We start from the raw sequence: 22,632 nt of genomic DNA, 5'->3' as shown, positions 1-22,632 counted from the left end.
CGACAAAGCCATAGTAACTTTTTTAGCCAATAAGCGAGCGAGCCAAGCCAGCGTCGACATTGCCGACATCGTTATTTCGCTGGTTGTTTTGTGTAGGTGTTCTGTGGTTATGTCGGCAGATCGCGAACAGTGGGCCGCGATGTTGCATTTTTTTACCGATCGTCCCTGTATGGGGAGGGTGGTTTGCAACTTACTACCGGAGGTACGATGGGAGCCGTGACAGACGATGACAGAGCGCCTTTACCGCCTGGGCCCCAGCAGCAGGCCGCCGCCGGAGTGGCGACGGCTCGAGCTCGAGGCGCGGAATGACGGTGCAGTCAGGTAAGCTTGCGTTTCACTCGGGTGGTGTTGAAGTTTCAGCTATGCACATACTTATTGCAGGAGAACAGGCGGATGGCCGTTCGATTTGGCGACGCACGTTTCGGTGGACGACGCCCGCATCGTTACAAGTATGCGCGTCGACCCCGTCTTGGGCTGCGGTGGCCCTTCGTTCCCAGGGCCCGCGGCGTCCAGAAGCGCTATAAGGAGCTGCACAGCATTGCAAGTATTAATAATGCCCATTCTGTTCCTTCTGTCCTTTTTGTTGCGGTGGCTGTTCCGCGTCTAGTTTATCTTAAGTAATGTGCCAACTAGCCCAACAGCCAGCTGAGTTATTTATAACGTCTCCGATGCCGAAGTATCTTCCTGAACTGTCGTGATCATTAAGATGGTGCTATATGTTTTGCTGAGGATGCGTAAGGACTACTGTAAGTAAAAGTTACAATCATGTAAATATACATGGGCAGAAACAATAAGAGTTAAGTTTCAGGACCTCACGTTACGCGCGATCAGTTGAATCTGAAAGATAAAGTCTAGGCGAATCTCAATCCACAGAAGTGATGCACCTCCGACGGTGTTAACTGTGGAAGGTACTTCCACGTTGCTTACAACATACGGATAAGAAGTGCATAATGGCCACAATAAAGAAGAGGAATTGTAGTATTTCATGCAGTTGATGTTACATTGGACTGGCAACACTAAGAAGTGCACAAACTGCATTCAAAGAGATGTCTTTTATGCAGATGTGCTGGTTTCAAAAATTGCTGGTACAATATTAGAGGCATCCTTTGTTGTTGTTGGCAGCAGTGAATGATAAGACAATGATGTAAGCAATGAGACAACTTGACTGCTTTTTATTATTGCAAGGATGAATTGACTCACAATGATGAAATAACAGAAGAAGATCAATTGACTCACAATGCATTATGAAATATCATGTATTACTCTTGCATGTAAACTTTTATAGTCCACCAGAGAAACCAGGACAGAAGGACAGAAAGTAGCTACACAGTGCTGTGCCCATGTTGCCCCTTTCGGTACTGGTTCGTTTTGTGCCTATAAGCGTTTACATAGATTACCAACCACAACAAGCTTGTGCTCTTGCATGTACGAGTGGCTACTACATGAATAGAGCTTTTGTACACACCTGCCAGACTCGTACAGTCATCACATGGGTTCGCATTGTGAATAGAGTGCCGAAAACAATGCTCTGGAATGGCATTCAGTGTTGCATGCACTGCTGCAAAATAACACAGGCTGTTTACAGAGTCACTATGGTCTCAACAAACTAGTCCTGCTATGATTTGCGGCAAAAACTGAGCACGCTTTTGCCTAATTGCTTGGTACAATTAGCATGCTCTCAATGAATGAACACAATGAAGCTTTTGTCAGAATATAATTCCTGCAAGAACACAAGTACAGGGGATAGGTATAGGATCGAACACAATGCAAGTGGCTACTTTGTCATGAGAAACAGCAGGAGCTTCTGTGTTTCACGTTTCTGTGCACATCTCGCAGGAATGTAAACTCCATTACATCGAGTCGTGCCCAGCTGTGAACCACTACAGAGCGTGATCCTGCCTTTGCCTACCCGCCTGGTTCATGTCTACTGCAGTCGTATCGTCGCTATTGTTGTTGTGAAGGTCGGCATATTCTTCATCGAGTTCTTCAGTGCAAGGGATGTCGTCTAGCTCAGGCAGCTGCTGCCAAACACCGAGGTTGTGAAGCACGACACAAACTGCGATGATCTTCGACGTGAAGAGTGGGCCATAGTACAGTGTTCTGTACCTCTGCAAGCACCGAAAGTGGGCCTTGAGGACTCCAGTGCACAGTTATACGACGCACCGCTGTGAAGAGTGGGTGCGGTGGAATCGGGCAGCAGAGGATTCTGCAGGATGTGCTCCAGGGATGGGGTTAAGCAGCCAAGGTTGAAGCGAGTATGCACTATCACCTGTGGAGGACAGTGTTCCAATTAGCATAATATGAATGTATACATGAATATGTACTATTCCTTTCTCACTTTTAACTTATTCGAAGACATCGTGTCACTGATATGCACTGTTTTCCTTTTTTTTACAGCTAGACATATTCACAGAATTGCTTGTCTGGTTAGGTTACATAATTACGGCTTTTGAAATGCTCCAACGAAAAAATGGCTTTATCAACTCAATTCCTTCGTCAGGAGGAATGACAACGAACCTACTGAACTGCAGCCCTTAACTTCTTTCAAGAAGGGGCGAGTGACAGAAGGCGCATCTTCTTTGGTGGTAAGGGTGTTGTTCTTTCTTTTGGGACTGATGTGCGGCTGCAGACGGTCAGCGCACTCAAGGCTTGGTTTCCCTTAGATTTTTTTTGTGCTTAGGCCGTCAATGAAACGTGACAGCAGGTTTCTTTTGCAACCGTTTGAGTTGTTTTTTAGTGCTTTTTATGAACCATCACTGAAATACCTTTGAGTTGTCAGTTGACTTATTTTATTGCTATATAGCACATGGCTGTGCTTGCTTATTTGTATTTTTTATACAAGTTGTCCTTTCTACACATAATTGTATTTATGAATGTACAACGTCTATGGCAGTTGTATTTGATGTATTCTTTTTTTTAACATAGCCTCAGAGTGTAGCATTTTCTGTATCATCGCATGCTTACTATTTATTATTCCACCACTTTATAATAAAGGATCATACAATCTCTTCATGAAAGTTTATTTCATGCTTGACCTTTCTATTGCACTAGTAGTCTTTCCCATGACCATAGAAAAACAAGTTGCAATTATACACTGAGAGCAAGTCGGATTATTGTGTGCCGCCTCGGGTCTCAGTATGACTTGTTTTCTCAAATGTGTGCATGAGAGAATTTTCATTCAAGGGAACACGAGTGCCACTAAAGTAGATAGTGTTCGACCAAGGTAGCTGCCAGTAATAGCATACAGGGCAGAAATTTCGACAAAGAGACTTGAGTAGTTAAGAACCATGCAGCGTGTAATAAAATTACCATGAATAATGTTTTTGCTACACTAAGACACCACGCAAGCATTCTCACGCTTGCATACCAAGCAGCTATTCACCAACCTGGCCACGGCGTCCACTGCCCAGTCCTGGCTCACGGTGCATGTCTTCCACATAAAGGCGTCGTGCACGGGCCCCGAGTGCGAGGGCGGTCATCGGCAGGGTTGGTCACATACCTGCAGAGTGTTGTTTGCATTGGAAGGAAGTCGGCAACAGCAATACAACCAGCTACATGCAGAACAACTGTAACTGTGTGGTCCAACGCACTTATTTCTCTCGAGTTGCTTTCGGAGCGCAGCTTCGACAGCTGTATCTTTCATTTCATATGTGGCAGTTACTGCATGTCTGCATAGCTCTGTTTATGAAATTAGAGCGCAATCAGCACGTTTGATTTCCTTTCATGCATTATTTTCCTTAAAAGCTACCACGATCAAATATGAAGCTCGATGAACTTTTTATGGTGTCACGTCAACCCTGCCAAAACTAAATAGTGACGGAAACTCCGTTTACCGCGACTACTGCGTTCTTTTCTATCACTGCAGTTGGAGCCACGGCAAATGTCGTTAAAATACTGGAGAGTGGCGAAAAGCTGTCTTTCACGTTCCTCATTTGCATTCTGCTAACAGCCTGCGCGAGATTGAATAAGATGAAATTTATTCTCACCACCATGACGCTGAGGGCGTAAAAGTTCTTGCGGCAAAAGTAAGCAGCCTTGTTGCCATCGTCCTTTTCATACGGCCCACTTATGCACACGAACGTGTCGTCGACCACCTCAACGCAGCCTTCAAATCTTGCATCTATGTGGACAAAGCCTTCCTTTTGGCAGGGAGGGCGATCCACTCATTGCCGAGTTGCTCGACGATCGCTTCCATGACAGCATGAATCGTGAGACCCACACTGGACTAGCTCGTCGCCACGTCCTCGTTGTTCGAGATCGTGTCGTGGTAAGTGCCGGTGGCGAACAAGCGAAGGGCACAAAGCACTTGTAGCTCAACAAAAACAACAACAACGGACGGGGCTGTTCTCGTGTCCGTACGCCGCCTCTCCAGGTCCTGGCGAAGCTCCCCGCACAACCATCGCACAGTGTCCTTCGTCAGCCGGCACCACAGTTGAAATAATTGATCGGTCATCACAAAAGCATCGCGTTACTCGCGATGCTTCCTGCAGCTCCAGCCACTACACAACAAAGGGCAGCGCCATTTTTCTTCGCTTATCTAGCGTTCTCTTGCGGCGAGAACCGCAAATTCGAACAAGCCAAATTAAACAATAACCTTTATTTTAACAAGCAAGCTTCATGTACAACACTTTATAATATTACTAACCGAAAACATGCTTGTAAAGTAACTCACGGAATGACATCTACACATACGTATGTGAGGCTGCACATCGAACAAGCAACTCAATTTACAACAATATGGCGGCCAATTTTGGGCACTTCATCGTTCTCACATTTTAAGCTGCAAATTTGGCAGGATGCAACGTCACGCAACGTCAATTTGACGCTACAAAAAGTGAGATCCTGTAACGCAATGGGCGCCATCAGTGCAATGTCCAATCGTGTTGCAGACATGGCGGCTCTTCTTCAAGCGAGCAGTAGTTTCGATAAACCGCAAGTTGACCGTAGGCACAGCTCAGTACCATATTTCGGTTTCGTTGTTTCACCCAAACCTTTATTTCTACATGACAGAGTATGACGAAGCGTTGCTTCGGAAAAAATTTACTATTTTTTGGCACGTTACGTCATCGCGGATTCCTGTGTCGTAACGCCATTGCAGCGCCACAATGCGAACGAGTTCGCGTGACCAATCAAATCATCAACATGGCGGAATTTGACAACATGGCGGAATTTGACAATGTCCAGAATAGCACCCCTGGTTTGCTTGTTTTGCTCCTTGTCACGGGTGAATAAGTCAGCCGGTCTACCAGGAGCGCTCGCGGCACGTGGCTACATCGTGCGTGAACGCCAGCTGCTCTCCGAATCGATGAGGCTTGCTCCGGGCTCGACGGCATGTGCTACGCCTCTCATGGGCACCGAGACGAATGAATGGTGGGGCTTCGTCGACCGTGAACAGAACTAAAAGCCCAGAATCACCATCGTTTGTTGTTCCTCGCACGAAGTTTGCTTTTTGCGGCTGAGGCTTCAGCATCAGGTGAAACACGAGCGTTCATCTGCCTATGCGCCAGTCTCTTGATTGCAGAGGCTAGTGTCTTGTGCTCCATAAGTTCGTCTCTGTGCTGCGCCATGGACGATGATGAGGCGTTGTTGTCGTTGTTGTTGTTGTTGTTGTTGTTGTTTACAAATGTGTTTATGTGGTTCATATTCCTCATATTTGTTACCTTTTTTTCTTGAAAAAAAGGAAATCTTTTCCAAGGCTATTGTTCTAAACACTTTCTGTGCTTGTGCGCCCCCGCATTCTCGCGTTCATTTCATTTTTTTTATTTATATAAGCAAAACATGGGAAGGTAGGATACGTTAGAGCCGGATATCCCATCATCATGATATTAATGCTGAAAAAACGCCCAAAAACCAAAAACAAGAAAAAAATACAGGAATAAGATAAGAAAATAATAAACAGAATTACTATGTGCGCATATACGATCTCTGGCGTGTAAAGAATACCTCTGATATGTCATCGTCTAATACAAGCAGGGTGATCACACAAGTTACCGCGAGTAGAGTCCGTACAGATATTTTTACATGCACCTACATATAACATGACTATGGCATATGTTCATTAACAACACAATAGGATGAAGACATGGAATAATGTCACTTACGAAGAACACATTAAACTTCTGTCCATTAAAAAAATCACGAAGAGCGCTCATCGCGCGTCTTCGATTGTCAGGGTGTGGCCACGGTCCAAGCCAGGCCTGTAGCCAAGGGGGGGGCTAGGGGCCCGGGCCGCCTCCTCCGAAATTTTGGTGAAGTAGGCGTTTTTACCAAAAATAAATAATAAATAATAGGTGTTTTTCTCAAATAGTCAAGGTTTTCAGCAAGTGCCCCCCCCCCCCCCCCCGAAAAAAAATTTTTGCCTACGGGCCTGGTCCAAGCACTTTACTAATTGTGGATTAGAAATCGAGGCTGTTCTTATCGAGGCTGTTCAACCGATCACTCATTAGAACGCGCTGTTCTTTGTACTACGGCCATTCTAATGATATGCTCCACTGACGCATTGCGATTATCACTGTGGTCGCAGGGTGGGGACGCTCTCATTTCGATGCGGCACAAGAAGTTGGGTGTGTATCCAACATCTAGACGCAAACAATGCAGAAGTATAACTTGAGAGAGCGTATGCATGGGCATGTTGGTAATTTATGTTTCACTTTTTGAGCGCACAAAAGAACAGGGACGAAAAACGACGCGAACACAGCGCTGTCTCCGCGTCGTTTTTCGTCCCTGTTCTTTTGTGCGCTCAAAAAGTGAAATATGAAAAATGCAGAAGTGTGTCAAACATTCGATCGATCTTTTGATTCTGTGCAAACCGTAGCAACCGATCCACTTTATTACGTTATTTCGGCGTATGACAATGTCCACACAGAGGGCAAGAAGAGAATATCCGTCTCCCGACTTGGCCCACTATTCGTGATAGTTTCATCACGTCCTTGGAGAAACGGACATTCACATAACGCGAGATATGGTTCTGTAACGTTATACTGTTCTTTTCGCGTTAGCGAGCGTTTAAATTGGCGCTCATCAAACGTAACATAAATGACCGGGTCACGATAGGGGTTCCCAGCAGTTCGAGTTCTCGAGCCACCTCCCTACATTATTCATGAAGCGCAGACAGCGCGGCAGACCTCTCGCTTCGCCAATGTTTTCTCTGCTCGGAAACAAACAAAGCGTAGAGCAAGGTAAGACCATTTGAAACAGCAGCCGAGAAAATATTGAAGTAACTTACGAAATAAGTTTAATCTTGTTTAGTCACTCGCACGTTTTCTCGTGATTAGCATTTCTTCGAGTGCTCGCTATTCGAGAGTATACCTTTGATGCTATCCTTGTCTCTCGATTCGCATCCTTTAGTTACTTGATCTGTAGTGGATATTTACCCGCCGTGATAGCTTAGCGGCTGTCTAGCTTTGCACTGCAAACCATGAGGGCGTGGGTTCTATTCAGGGCCACGGTGGCAGCATTTCGATGAGATGGAAATGCAAAGTTCTCCGTGTAAATAAACTTCGGTTTGCGTTAAAGTACCCCTGCAGGTGGGCAAAATTAGTGCGTAGCCACCCAGTGCGGCGTGCCTTAGAATCATATCGTGGTTTGGCACGTGAAACACCAGACTTGCTTAAGATTTCTTGTACGCGCAAGTGTACGTGCTCCATCTGTGAAATCGGCGTCGTGGATTGTGCCCCTGAAAAGCAGGGGTCTCAAACACGCGGCCCACGGACCTTTCGCTAGCGACCCGTGGCTTCATGCACACGGAAGTTTTGCGACTTTGCTAAATAGTACTCGATTTATTTTCTCGCCTATTGCAATTAATGACGCTTTGTTCGGTTAAGCTACAGACAGGGGGCTGGTCTCAAGTTTTTTTTTTTTTTCCGTAAGGCACCCCATGCGGTCACTATGAGTTGAAACGTAACCGTGGAACAAACACTCTATATTTCAGAATCGGCGTCCAGACTTCACTCATTGTGGAAATCAGTACTGATATGGTTTTAGGGGCGAAGCTCCTTATAGCGGCACCCGTTCGTCCTACCCGTCGTAGTAGTGTGTAACCAGTCTTAAAAACGGAGGGGGCGTGCACACATGAAGGCTCCCTAAAGACAATGCGCTGCGACAGTACGTGATATGTATCGCCCTCTCCTCTCCTACGTTTCCCCCTCTTTCTCCTCTCCTACGGTCCCCCCCCCCCCCCTATCTTGCCTCGCGGCGCAGCGGCGCCGACGCAGGCAGCGTCTTGATTGAAAAAACCGACCGCTCGCGCTGCACAACCATTCACTGACCACCCCGTATATACAGGCACTGGATTTTGACCTCCAAGGTAGTGCGTGTGTGCGATTTCTCCTGTGCGTGATTAAACAATGAAAATTCACAGCGTACATGTAAAATTAAAGTGAGCTGCAAGTCGTCATAACTCACATCGAACCTTTATTATAAACGCGCCCGATCTCACGTCGGTGATGATGTACTGGGCAGAATTCACGGAAGATTCGCGGTTTACCGATGAACCTCCGCAGTTTCGCCCACTCATCATCATTCACTCCGTGGATATGCTGTGATTTTTTTTTTCGAAACCTGACGTCAGATCCCCTTCAGAAATGATCCAGATATGGGATAGGGGAAAGGCGTTCTTTCAAATGAGAACGTAGGTGTCATTTTTTTTTCAAACTCTCCGCCCCCCCCCCCCTCCCGCTCTCACCATGGGGTCACTGTCCCGGCCCTTGTGGGGCTAAATAACGTGACTGCGGCCCGCTACTGAGGTGAGCTTGAGACCCCTGGTCTATGCTACGCTTTACTCTCTCCCGTCCTGAATTTTCTCCTATTCACCCTCACTTCCTTTTCTCACTCTCATCTTTGTTTCTGACCCTCAATTTTTCTTTCTCTCTCTATTTATCTATTTTTCTCTTTCTTGCTCCTTCTATCTTTCTTCTATTCCTTTCTATCTGTTTTTCTCTCTCCTTTAATTTTTTCTTTCTCTTTCTGCCTTTCTTTATCTGTATTTCTCTCTTTCGCATTCTTTCAATGTTACGTTTTACTCTCCTCCTCATTTCCTCTTCTCTTCGCCCTCATGTCTCTCCTCCTCATCCTCACTTTTCTTTCCCACTCCGTGCTATGCAATACTATACAAAGCTATGCTAGGCTATGCTAGCGTGCCTGGATAGCCTAGTGGCTACGATGCTCGCCATCGGATCGTGGGAACGCGGTTTCGAATTCCGTCTCGCCAAGAATTTTTCTGTTTCTTTTTCTTGCTCTCTATCTCTCTCTCTTGCTCTCTTTCTCTCCTCCCTCTCTGTACTCATTCTCTCGCCCATCAGAAGTTGCGCCTTTTCCTTTCCTCAACCTCTCCTCCTCCTCCTCCTCAAATCGCCCCACGTGTTCTGGGAGTGAAGCAGAAGATGAAGAAGACGACGACGATGAAGAAGATGACGAAGGGAGCGCTAGCCGGTTCATGATGATGATCATTTCTATTTTCGCGTCACAGACAAACCGTTAGACTAAAGTGCTCCGCCGTTAATAAACATAGACGTGTGTACCGACCGTGCGTGGGAATTTGTATGCTTCTAGAACTCAGCGTTTCCCGATGTAAGCACGAGTCAGTAAAAACGTTACATCACGCCACTTACATGTTGTATACATACAAATGTTTACAGAGCGCACAAAAGCAGGCATACGTATAGCAGCAGACTGCCGCGAATTGCAACTTGAGCGGCCGGTGTGTCCAGTCCAAAGGTTGCGCCAATGTTGTGATGTCGCTGCTACCATCGACACTTCTCAACATGGTGCTTTACAGATGGTCGAAGCGAAAATCATTCAGCACCTCGAATATTGCGGGTGCTCCAAGGCTCACGGATATCGCGACATCAGTTGGATGACGACAACGACAAGACAAAGATCGTAGCCACCGGCAAGATTCGCGCAGTGAACTGAACTTTTCTAACTGATATTTATACTCTTCGCGGCTCTCTCGCCTATCGCGGTACTAGATGAGCGCTCGTGGCTGGACGATCGAAGAAACAGATAAGCAGCACTCAAAATAGCAGAAGAAACGGCAGCGCTGGCAACACGCGTAAGGTTAAAAGTGACGTCACTTGTATTCGTGGTCACGTGACAGTATTTGTTAACGAGCAGGCCGAGTAGTTCACGGGCCACCAAGTACTCTTTGAAATCGAAAGTGCCGCCGTTCGTAACATACGAGTATACAATTAAACATTCGCCTCGCGGGGCAAATAAGTTTTTTTGCCACGATTAACGAGTCAGTAGCCGCTGATTAAGAGGTTCACAAGTTTTGTGTCAGCACTCTTCACCAAGCCCTGTCGCTTATAAACCATTTCAGACGATGTAGAGAAAAGGCGGTTCGCTGATTGCCTAAATATCTGTGGCTGTCCTGTGTGAAAAGTCAATTATAATTTGAGTAGTTCTTGCGTATGTTGGTCGTTTGTCAGTTCTATTATCTTCGTTAGACAGGCTAAGAGTATGTTTTCCATTGTACAATCGAGTGGAATAACACGCTTGAAGAATCTTAAGTATTCGTACAGCCACACCATACGACAATTGTACACAGCCCTTATTCCTTGTTTAAGTGCTCGTGCTTCGCAATACATGTGGGAAGACGTGGGCCTGTTATGTGAGACATAAGAAAAAAGATTCCATGAGACCGAAAAGCAGCAAAATAAGCACCCCTGAAAGATTTTACAAGCACTCTATTTATGCATTCCTTTTTTCATTTATTCTAGGCTTGCCTTCCAGTGCAATATATCTTGTAGCCAAAACACATCCGTCATGTTATATGTAGCATACTCGCTCCTGACTGAATTTGTACATAGGCGAAACTGCTTAAGTATAAGAAAAAACAGACGTAGATGCTGCTAAATGAATTTGTGTGATAAATAGCATTTATATGCAACTATAAGGATTCACTGATTGTCCTGCGCAGACCGAATATTTCCTGCGCTAGAACTCCGCCTTGGAAACAGTCTTCATCGAATCGTGCAAGGCATCTGCAAGCATGCACCACCACGGTCTCTCGCTGCACGTCGCCTTTTCGATGCTCCCCGCTGGCAATACGTCAAGATCGAGTGCGTAAAGAGCCAGGCAGATGGGAGAATCCGCATCCATGAACCTCTGCATTACAGGGATAGCCTTTCTGTCCACCCGGAAGGCACTCTCGAACGTGACAAATGCCTCGGGGCTTCCGCTGTATGCAGCGTGCAGCACATTATCCACGTAGACTCTGCTGTGGTTGCAGAAGCTACCGACGCTGGCCAGGTGCCACGAAGAGCAGGAAGATCCGGCCCGCATGGACACACGAGAAGACGCATTCTGAGCACGGAAGACGAGAGCGCCGGCGAGCACCGAGAAGCAGCGGGTCAGCACGCCAGGTTTCACCAATGTGAATGCACGGTGAGCCAGCAACGCAGATGCTCCCCGGAACGTAAGCCGCGCCACGTCGTCGTATGGTTCAGCGGACGTCACGTATCCAGCGATGCAGTCCTTTGCCGCACTTCCTGTGGACGGCAGGTGCGTCTCGAGCACAAAGAGACGCAGTGGTGTGACCATGGCGTCCAGGAGCCGTGCTGGTATGAGAGACGCAGCATTGGCGTCGCTCATTCCTTCGAAGGACGCGCCCAGAGCCAAGAACATGCCAGGGTTGGTACGGTGCAGCAGGAACAGTGCGGAGACCACCGAGCGGAAAGCTCCGACGGGGAGGCGAACGTTAAGAAGCGCCAATCCCAGCATGTTTGTCTGCAATAGAGTGGCGTTGATCTCGCGGGCACGACGCGCGTCGAGGTTAGTGATAAGAGAATTCCACTCGAAGGATGGCATAAACCAAGTGACCTTGTAGAGGAGCGCTCGCCTCTGGAAGATTCGCCAGCTTTTGCGGGTGGCGCTGTCGCTGATGGCCGGAACCAGGGTGCTTGTCGCCGGATCGTACAGCACGTGGGTGAAGACGATGACGCTGCAGATACTGTCTGCAGGGTAGGCACGTCTCTGGAGCGCGTATGGACCGAGCGTGCATACGAGCGTGCGTTCGGGTGCGAAGTCGAAGGGCCGCCTGGGTCGCCGTTGGGGACAATAGCTAGTGTTGAGGCGGCATCGCTGCATGATAATATTGTACTCGTCCGGGTAGACGGTGACCCGAACGCACGTGCAGACGAAGAAGATGCAGAGGAACGTCGCGGTGATGAGAACTCCAATAGCGAACCAAGAGTACGTGAAGGCGAGCATAAAAGACTTGGCATCGCGTCCAGGTAGCGTTAATGTCCCACTGATAATGTACTCGTTCCTAGGCTCTTCTCGCTGTCTTTCAAAAGACTCACTCATGAATGCAGCTGCCTGCTTCACCTTGATCTTGTTCTTGGTCGCCTAGTCAGCGTCACTGACTTTACGAACGCGGCTTCTTCTTCTTCGTTGTCTTCTGTTTGGGCGTACGGGCGGCGAGAATAATAAAACGAGGTCCTCACGTACGTCTGTGTTGCGTTAGGGTGCTGTTCAAAGTTTAAATTATGTACTTTTTTTAAGTAAAAGCAACCAAGTGAACAAATAACCACAGCTTCTTAGGGCCCTTGCGTCGAAAGAACGTGTTCTGAAATGCGTTACATTTAATCCAGATGCACATGTTTCCCCTACAATAGCCCTTTTTAAGGCGCTGTAAGTACCTGAATAAATAAGTTAATTATTAAGTAATAAATAATTATTAGTAAACTTCGTTGCCACCCACACAAATTATGACCGTATCTATCTATCTATCTATCTATCTATCTATCTATCTATCTATCTATCTATCTATCTATCTATCTATCTATCTATCTATCTATCTATCTATCTATCTATCTATCTATCTATCTATCTATCTGGGTCATTCCATGCCAACTGTCTCAGTTTGGGCGCTCGACAAAAATCAATTTCTCTGAAAAAATCTGAGAAAATTACACACGTATAGACATTAGTCCTGCAGTATTTTCCCGAAATATTTTGAGCGGCAAAAATTTTTCGGGCACGTGAGCGCCATTTGAACTTCTCGATATGGTAGAAAACCAGGTACAAAAGAAAAATTCTCTATAAATGGACCGTTTCACGCATTCATTCGAAACTTGCTTTCTTGTGTTTTTAGAGCATCGCGCTTTTATTATAGGACAGCTGCTTAGAATAGCTTGATGTTTTTCACTCCTTGGCGCGTAGGTAAAATAGGGTAAATTGCACTGTTTTCGGGAATATTTTTACAAAAGACGACTGTAGATCAAATACATCAATTATTTTTATAGAATTATCCATAAAACGTACTATCACCTAAAATTCTTGTCATGCCTGTGTGCGGCGCACAGGCTTTAAAATAAAATCCTGAACTTGGAAAAAACGCTACATTGGCCTATGTTCAGACGTCTGTAGCACCCTATAAGGTGGTCCAAGAAAAAATAAGCAGAAAAGCGCATACGATTGAGAATCATAACTTCGTCCACAGAAAGTTTAATCGAAGTAGTTTTTGTTTTAGTGAAGAAAAAAATTTTTGAAGTTTAGTCCCACCATTGCATTATTTTGCTATGGGGGCAGTACAAACCGACTGAATTTACTGCATAAAAAAAAGAGGTAATGTATTCCTAGCACATGGTTTTCAGCTTCTTTTGTTAGTACTTTATGATGTATATTACATATCAAGGAGACGATAAACAGAGGTAAAAATATAACAATACCATTAGCTTAGATGCCGAAATTCCCCAATAATGAATCGCGTTACTTATTGCATGCGGCTATGAGAATCATTTGGCGTCAAAATAAGTTAAGTCTCAAAGTTCATGTAAATCGGAGAAAGGAGGCGTGAGCGTGGTCATTTATAGCGGGTCCAAACGGAGCTCATCTAAGTATTCTGCGACGAACGGCACATAATGTGACATCGCGCCGCGTATTCACGCATTCCGTCCGCCGACTGCGGCACTACGGACGGGATGTGCCAAGCTATTTTTCACATCCTTATTTGGACGGTTGCAGGCAGCAGATTTTGGTTAAAGTAGAATTTGTCAGTCTGGTAACATGCACTGTTTTACAGCTGTTATGAAATCACAACAGTCTATTTATGTGGCGCAGTTGTCCGGCGCCGCTTCCTCCGCCTCCGGTGTGCGTAAACAATGCAATAGGTAACGCGATTCATTATTGGGGGAATTTTGGCATCTAAGCCAATGGTATTGTTATATTTTTACTTCTGTTTATCGTCTCCTTGATATGTAATATACATCATAAAGTACTAACGAAAGGAGCTGAAAACCATGTGCTACGAATACATTACCTCTTTTTTTTTATGCAGTAAATTCAGTCGGTTTGTACTGCCCCCATAGCAAAATAATGCATTGGTGGGACTAAACTTCAAAAAAGTTTTTCTTCACTAAAACAAAAACTACTTCGATGAAACTTTCTTAGGACGAAGCTGTTATGGTTCTCAATCGTATGCGCTTTTCTGCTTATTTTTTCTTGGACCACCTTAGGGTGCTACAGACGTCTGAACATAGGCCAATGTAGCGTTTTTTCCAAGTTCAGGATTTTATTTTAAAGCCTGTGCGCCGCACACAGGCATAACAAGAATTTTAGGCGATAGCACGTTTCATGGAGAGTTCTATAAAAATAATTGATGTATTTGATCTACAGTCGTCTTTTGTAAAAAAAATTCCCGAAAACAGTGCAATTTACCCAATTTTACCTACGCGCCAAGGAGTGAAAAACATAAAGATATTCTAAGCAGCTGTCCTATAATAAAAGCGCGATGCTCTAAAAACACAAAAAAGCAGGTTTCGAATGAATGCGTGAAACGGTCCATTTACAGCGAATTTTTCTTTCGTACCTGGTTTTCCAGCATATTGAGAAGTTCAAATGGCGCTCACGTGCCCGAAAAATTTTTGCCGCTCAAAATATTTTGGGAAAATGCCTATACGTGTGTAATTTTCTCAGATTTTTCCAGACAAATTGATTTTTGTCGAGCGCCCCGGCTGGGACAGTTGGCGTGGAATGACCCATCTATCTATCTATCTATCTATCTATCTATCTATCTATCTATCTATCTATCTATCTATCTATCTATCTATCTATCTATCTATCTATCTATCTATCTATCTATCTATCTATCTATCTATCTATCTATCTATCTATCTATCTATCTATCTATCTATCTATCTATCTATCTATCTATCTATTTGATCGCATTATATCATCGCAGTAGGGAACACAAGGTCAACAAATGGCCGTACACATCTGCCAACCTATTAGAAAGAGTGCAGGTGCACACTTTCGTTTGGCAAGACAGGTATTTTACGCCAAGGGAAAACGAAGAACGAACCAAACATGTTGAAGTATTCCACATAACCAGACAGAAAATCATTTGCGTCGTTCTGCCTCTCTAATAAAGAGATTAATTTTCTTAGCACAGTGGTATCAAATAAAGAATTGCTTATCGCGATGGTTGTTTGTGCTTGCGACAGGTAGTTCCTGCCGGGCATAGGCGTGCGCACAGGGGGGGGGGCAGGGGGGACGGCCGCCCCCCCCCCTAATTACCTAAGAGGGGGGGGCGTAAAATCTGCCCCATACATTGACTTAGTAGGTTGGGGGGGGGGGCTACGATGAACCTTCGCCTCCCTGATGGGGAACCCTGCGCACGCCTATGCTGCCGGGTATAATTAGTCATTCAAGTATAATTCCCTTTAGCGGTCGGTTGGTCGGTCGGTCGGTTGGTGAGTCCTTAGTAATCTGGCTCAACCCACCGTGGGGGGGATCGCCCATGAAACGGGCGGTACCTAGTTTTAGAGATGAAATTGTTTTATACCTAAAATGTTTGGAAATAGATAGTTTACGAAATAGATAAGGGCTAGCTTGTCCCTCGGTTTTATTCAACTTGTCTTTCGTGTGTTCTGCTGGTTTTATTGCGATAGCAATTATATGGACACTCGAGGAGAATTTCAGCCGTCGCCGTCATGTTCCATACAAAGCTTAAATTGATAACATCGTCCCACGCGTCGTTTGTTCTATGTGCGAGCGAAAGCTTGCAAAGCCTGCAGGCGGGCGCAACTCAAGCAGAGATGAAGCACGCCGACCGGCTCCGTGGAGCGAAGAACCATGAAAATTGGGGACTGCATCTCTCGGGCAGCAGCTCCCAACTTTCACCAAATGACCACGCTATCTCGACAGACATCAGTGAATGGCTCCTACCTTTGTACGTAGCCCCGCCACGCTGGTCTAGTGGTTATGGCGCTCGACTGCTGACCCGAAGGTCGCAGGATCGAATCCCGGCCGCGGCGGCTGCATTTTCGATGGAGGCGAAAATGTTTGAGGCCCGTGTACTTACATTTAGGTGCACGTTAAAGAACCCCAGGTGGTCGAAATTTCCGGAGCCCTCCACTACGGCGTCTCTCATAATCATATTGTTACGAGAAAACGTATATTTACAAATATATACAAGCAGAAATAGACGCTGAGACAATGGCGGACCGGAGCCTGTCCTTTCAGCACTTCGTCGTTGTCCCCCTTTCAGAGTGGGTCCCACTACCACCTTGAGCCACTGGCCCACTGCTACCTTGTGACACTACCCCGCGGAGTAAAGGCGCCGACCCGGCGCTGGTCACGGAAGTAGTGAGGTGGACGGCACATATGGTTTCAGTCTTGCGACGTGCACAACAGTGGATGGCGTTGGCGTTGACTGCACTGAATCAGCGACTCGCTGTATTTCATATGTGAGGTCAGTGACCTTCCGCAGGACTTTGTATGGTCCGTCATAGCGAAATAACAACTTTTCTGCGAGACCGATGCGACGACATGGGGTCCACAATAGGACAAGTGAACCGGGTTCATAAGAGGCATCTCGGTGTCGGCGATCATACAGGTCTTTTTGAGAGGCCTGAGATGCTGTGAGGCGCTCTCGGGCAATCTGTCGTGCTGTGTCGGCTCGGGCAATGGCATCGAGAACGTATGTGACAGGCGAGTTCGAGCCAGTGGGAAGCAGCGTGTCAAGAGGGAGGGATGGCTCACGTCCATACAGAAGATAAAACGGGGAATAACCTGTGGTGTCATGCCTGGAGGAGTTGTAAGCGAATGTGACGTAGGGTAACGTTGCGTCCCAGTCGCGGTGGTCGGCAGAAGCGTACATCGACAACATGTCGGTGAGAGTGCGGTTCAGGCGTTCCGTAAGCCCATTAGTTTGCGGGTGGTATGCCGTTGTGAATTTGTGGTTCGTAGAACAGGAACGAACAATGCCCTGGATGACGCGGGACAAGAAGTATCGGCCTTGGTCGGTGAGAAGCTGGCGAGGAGCACCGTGATGCAAGATGATGTCATGCAGTAGAAAGTCGGCGACATCAGTTGCGCAGCTGGTGGGAAGAGCGCGGGTAATGGCGTAACGTGTGGCGTAGTCAGTCGCTACGGCGACCCACTTGTTCCCGGATGCAGAAGTGGGGAATGGTCCGAGGAGGTCGAGGCCGACGCGGTAGAATGGTTCGGCGGGGATATCAATAGGCTGGAGGTGTCCGGCTGGAAGCATTGTTGGTCGTTTTCGACGTTGACAGAGGTCGCAGCTGCTGACGTACTTTTGCACAGAGCGATAAAGGCCTGGCCAGAAGAAACGGCGCCGGACGCGATCGTAAGTGCGTGTAACTCCAAGGTGACCGGCGGTAGGTTCATCATGGAGCTGGCGAAGAACATCTGCCCGCAAATGGGAAGGCACGACGAGAAGGCGTTCAGGGCCGTGGGGGCGCATATTGTGGCCGTATAGAACACCGTCGTGAAGGCAGTACAAGTGTAGAGAACTGCTTGGAGTTCCGGAACTCAGACTGTCAATGATGGGACGTAAAACCGAGTCGCGGCGTTGCTCACAACCTATATCGAGGAAGTCTGATATTGAGAATACCCCAGACTCAGCGGATCCCTCTGCGGTGTCGGGTGGATCCACTGGGTACCGTGACAGACAATCGGCGTCCTGATGGAGTTGGCCGGATTTGTAAACCACCGAGAAGGTGTATTCTTGAAGGCGGAGAGACCAACGACCGAGGCGGCCCGTGGGATCTTTGAGCGAAGAGAGCCAGCACAGGGCGTGATGGTCAGTTACAACAGTAAAGCTGCGGCCGTACAGGTATGGGCGAAACTTAGCAACTGCCCAAACTAGAGCAAGGCACTCTCTTTCGGTGATTGAATAGTTCCTCTCCGCCGTGGACAACAGTCGGCTGGCGTAGGCGATGACGCAGTCTCGTCCGTGTTGAAGCTGAGCGAGAACAGCACCAATCCCATGGCCACTCGCGTCGGTGCGAACCTCTGTCGGGGCGGTGGGATCAAAGTGGGCTAATACTGGAGAAGTTGTGAGGGCTGTAACGAGCGCCGAAAACGCAGCAGCTTGAGGCGAACCCCAAGTAAAGTTGACGTCTTTCTTGAGTAGTTCTGTGAGAGGACGCGCAATATCGGCGAAATTCCGGATGAAGCGGCGGAAATAGGAACACAACCCGAGAAAGCTGCGGACATCTTTAGCCGAACAAGGTACGGGAAATTGTGTCACTGCGCGAATTTTGTCGGGATCAGGCTGGACGCCAGCTGCGTTAACGAGGTGACCCAGTACAGTTATTTCACGACGGCCAAAACGGCATTTGGAGGAGTTTTGCGGAATACCTCGAGAACAGTGGAGAGCCGCTCAAGATGGCTTGCGAATGTTGGTGAAAAAACGATGACATCGTCCAGGTAGCACAAGCATGTTGACCACTTGAAGCCGCGTAGAAGGGAATCCATCATCCGCTCAAAGGTGGCGGGAGCATTGCAAAGCCCAAACGGCATGACCTTAAATTGGTACAGGCCATCTGGGGTTACAAATGCGGTTTTTTCTCGGTCTTGCGGATCAACAGCGATCTGCCAATAACCAGATCGAAGGTCAATGGATGAGAAGAACTTGGCGCCATGAAGGCAGTCGAGTGCGTCATCGATGCGTGGCAAGGGGTAAACGTCCTTCTTAGTGACCTTGTTGAGGTGCCTGTAGTCAACGCAAAATCGCCATGTATTGTCCTTCTTCTTTACAAGCACGACAGGAGATGCCCACGGACTAGCTGATTGTTCGACGACACCTTTGGCGAGCATCTTTTCGACTTTTTTCTGGATGACAGCGCGTTCGGCAGCGGACACACGGTAAGGGCGCCGGTGAATTGGGTTGGCATCGCCGGTGTTAATGTGGTGGGTCACAACCGATGTCTGGCCTAAAGGGCGGTTGTCAAGATCGAAAATATCGGCATAGGATGTCAAGAGACCACGCAGGTCTTGTGCTTCAGTGGGCGGAAGATCGGGCGCTATCATTTTCTCAATGTCAGTGCGTGCAAGGTCGAGTGCAGTGAGCGAGTTGGCATGGTGACTAGGAACACCTGCTGATAACTGAGAGATATGGCAATCTTGCAGTGACGACACGACGCCGAGCGTCATACCTGCAGGCAGCACATGGGTGGTTAGACCGAAGTTCAAGAGAGGTAAACAAGTCTGGTTGCGGCATACTGTGACCACAGTGTGCGGTACGGCAACAGAATACTTCAAGACGACGTCGGTAATCGGTGAAACAACATATTCACCATCGCGCACAGGTGGATCAAGGATAAGCTGGACGTACGTCGCGGCTTGAGGCGGAAGATGCACAAACTCCATGGCACATAGGCGACTGGGAGCGTCATGGTCAACGTAGGCGTCTAGAGGGAGTTCCAGCTGAAGAAGGCCCGTCGAGCAGTCGATAAGAGCGGAGTGCGTCGAAAGAAAGTCGAGACCGAGGATCACGTCATATGGGCACTGCGCAAGCACGGTGAACAATACGATGGTCTGACGGCCAGCAATACACACGCGAGAGGTGCACATACCAAGAACTGTAGATGTGCTCCCATCGGCAACTATTACTGCACACTGAACAGGAGGCGTGAGCACTTTGCGCAGTTTTTCCCGGAGAGCAGCACTCATCACTGAATCTGTGCACCAGTGTCTATTAGGGCTGTAACGGTAACGTTATCCACCAAGATTTCTAAAATGTTTCGGCGTGTAGGAATCGTCAACAGAGGATTTGAAGTCCGGGTCGTTGTCGCAGCGTCACCTCCGGGAGCTGCATGGACTAGTTTCCCGAGGTCGAGGGGCCAGGCCGTGTAGGGGACGTTGATCGACGAACAAGCGGCGATAGAGATCGACGGCCTTGGGGTGACGGGGATCGGCTGAACCTTCTGCTTGGAACGTGGACATCAGTAGCCTGGAGATCGGAACGAGGAGAAAGCCTGCGCGAGTTGCCTTCAAATCGGCGCCATGTCCCGGTGTTCCAGGAAGTCGACGACCACCGATTGCGACAGTGGCGCGCAATGTGTCCTACGCGAGAGCAGTGGAAGCAGATTGGCCGATCATCAGTTGTCCTCCATTCAGCAGGGTTTCGGTAGCGTGAAGGGTACACTGGGTTCTGGTTGACGACGGCAGGAGTGCTCTCGGGAGTGCGAATAGAGCAAACAGGTGCTATGCCGAGATTCGCAATCTCTTGGCGTACGACTGCTTGTATGAGCGATACGGTGGACGCGTTAGCCTGTGGAACGTCAGCAGGAACCATTGCTTCCAGTTCACGACGGACGATGCGGGTGACATTTTCTGACGACGTAGCCTGCGTGAACGTGGGGGGGTCTTGGCAGGTCGATGTGGCTGCAGTATTAGGTAGTCGTACGAAATGGCGGCTGATGCGACGACTCTTGGCCTGCTCAAAACGCTGACATTCCTTGACCACGGCGTCGACGGTGGTGCAATCCTTCACAATCAGTAGATTGAACGCATCGTCGGCAATCCCCTTCAAGATATGGGCAATCTTGTCAGCCTCCGTCATGTTCCCGTCAGCTTTTCGACAAAGACCCAGTACGTCCTGTATGTAGCAGACGTAAGACTCTGTCGACGTCTGAACGCGGGACTCGAGATCTTTTCTTGCGGCCTGCTGGCGACCAAATGGCCTGCTGAACAACTCGATGAGCTTCGACTTGCAGGTGTCCCAGGTGGTTAATTCCGACTCGTGCGTCTCGTACCAAACGAGGGCGGTATCCCTGAGGTAGAAGACCACGTTGGCGAGCATCAACGTGGGGTCCCACCTGTAATACTCGCTGACGCGCTCGTACAATGCGACCCAGTCCTCCACATTCACCTTGTCTTTGTCAGTGCCCGAAAAGGTTCCTGGGTCTCGAGGAGGCAGGAGAACCACATGGGGCTGCTGCTGCTGCTGATGCTGCTGCTGCGCCGGCGAACCTCGGTCAGTCATTGCAGGGAAAAGGAGGCGACGACCGCTCCGAAGTTCCGTGTTGGTTTTCCGAGAGGAAACGCAGGCACGCAGGTGTACCCAGCACCTCCACCAATAATGTTACGAGAAAACGTATATTTACAAATATATACAAGCAGAAATAGACGCTGAGACAATGGCGGACCGGAGCCTGTCCTTTCAGCACTTCGTCGTTGTCCCCCTTTCAGAGTGGGTCCCACTACCACCTTGAGCCACTGGCCCACTGCTACCTTGTGACAATATCGTGGTTTTGGGACGTTAAACCCCAGATATTATTATTATTATTACCCTTGTACGTATACGTGCTGTGCTCTCCCCGCTTACTCTGTGGTGACGCGACAGACAGCCCGAAAGCCGCTTCGCTCCCTGGAGCGGCCGTATTCCCTTACACCAGCATTTTGTAGAGTTACACGAGATTGGATCCCAATGGAGTTAGCTGCTATTCTTACTCAGTATAACCTTCCAATTCAATGCTTCGCGCTCGCGGTGAAACTGACTTTTTTTTTATCTGTTCCATTAACTTGTATACACCGCAATTGGCATTACATGAGATTATTGTAGGGCGAACATGACTGACAGGTCACTGCATAAATGAGAACAGCCATCGCGATGGTATAGTGATCGTTTCATTACCTTCGTACACAGCAGGGTCTCAAACTCGCTGCCTGCGGCCGGCATGCGGCCCGCGGGCCTTTCGCTAGCAGCCCGCGGCTTCACACGAAATAAAGCTTTGCGACTTTGCTAAATAGTATACTAGCATTATTTTTGAGCCTATTGCAATTAATGGCTCTTTGTTCGGGTAAGGTACAAAGAGGGGACTATTCTCAAGCATATTTTTTTCGTGAGGCACCCCATGCGGTCACTATAAGAGGAACATAACCGTGGAACAAAAAACTGGGAGACGCTTAAGCTTTTTAAGAGTTGAACGCGATAGCGATATCCTGCCCTAGTGCGTACTTCGACCACTACGTGTGTGTAACAGATTGCGCGCACTAAGGTGTGTGCCTTATGTAATGGGTAGCATGCTTTAAACCCGAAGCAATAATGCGCTATAAACTTTTTCGAAGTTGCGATGCACCCACTACGTGGTCTTAAGGGAATACGCGCAGTAATGCGTGTGCCTTTTGCAATGGTTGGCTGGCTTTAAATCACCAAGTCGTTATTATATTCACATGGTGTGACGCCCGATGGCAATGTACGCTTGTACCACGCAATATTGCTGCGATATTACATCTCGTACTGTGATACCTGCATACAGGACTGATCACACTTTCACATTTCTCCAACTCAAAAGTAAAGAACGCAAACAACCACTCACATTCTCTCGTTACAACTTTTCACGAGTTGGTTTGCCCGGAGGCTTTCAGAGCTGAGAA

At 47.8% G+C, this 22,632-nt stretch overlaps 1 protein-coding gene across 2 annotated transcripts; it reads right to left on the bottom strand.

The window, feature by feature from the left end:
- Positions 1-1,620: 1,620 nt before the first annotated feature.
- Positions 1,621-4,167, bottom strand: LOC125758028 (uncharacterized). 2 transcript variants are annotated; one of them, XR_007415740.1, is made up of 3 exons: positions 3,987-4,167; positions 3,387-3,499; positions 1,621-2,269 (listed from the first exon to the last, which is right to left on the bottom strand). XR_007415740.1 is itself a non-coding variant. In XM_049414540.1 (2 exons), the coding sequence occupies exons 1-2, from the start codon at positions 3,477-3,479 to the stop codon at positions 2,006-2,008; spliced, it is 357 nt and encodes a 118-aa protein (XP_049270497.1). In that variant the 5' UTR covers positions 3,480-3,526; the 3' UTR covers positions 1,621-2,005. The 2 variants fall into 2 exon arrangements, 1 of the variants encoding a protein (XP_049270497.1); XM_049414540.1 differs by lacking the exon at positions 3,987-4,167 and having other exon boundaries at positions 3,387-3,526.
- Between the last annotated feature and the right edge of the window lie 18,465 nt (positions 4,168-22,632).

This window comes from Rhipicephalus sanguineus, chromosome 4 (assembly GCF_013339695.2).
Source record: "Rhipicephalus sanguineus isolate Rsan-2018 chromosome 4, BIME_Rsan_1.4, whole genome shotgun sequence".
Classification (NCBI taxonomy): domain Eukaryota; kingdom Metazoa; phylum Arthropoda; class Arachnida; order Ixodida; family Ixodidae; genus Rhipicephalus; species Rhipicephalus sanguineus.
Note: the sequence above shows the minus strand (reverse complement) of the source record. Positions and strands in the feature narration are given on the sequence as shown.

Coding starts and splice junctions, on each gene's coding strand:
- LOC125758028 (XM_049414540.1), bottom strand. CDS start 3,479: ATGACCGCCCTCGCACTCGGGGCCCGTGCACGACGCCTTTATGTGGAA. Junction 2,270..3,386: donor GCAGTGGACGCCGTGGCCAG/GTTGGTGAATAG, acceptor TGTCCTCCACAG/GTGATAGTGCATACTCGCTT.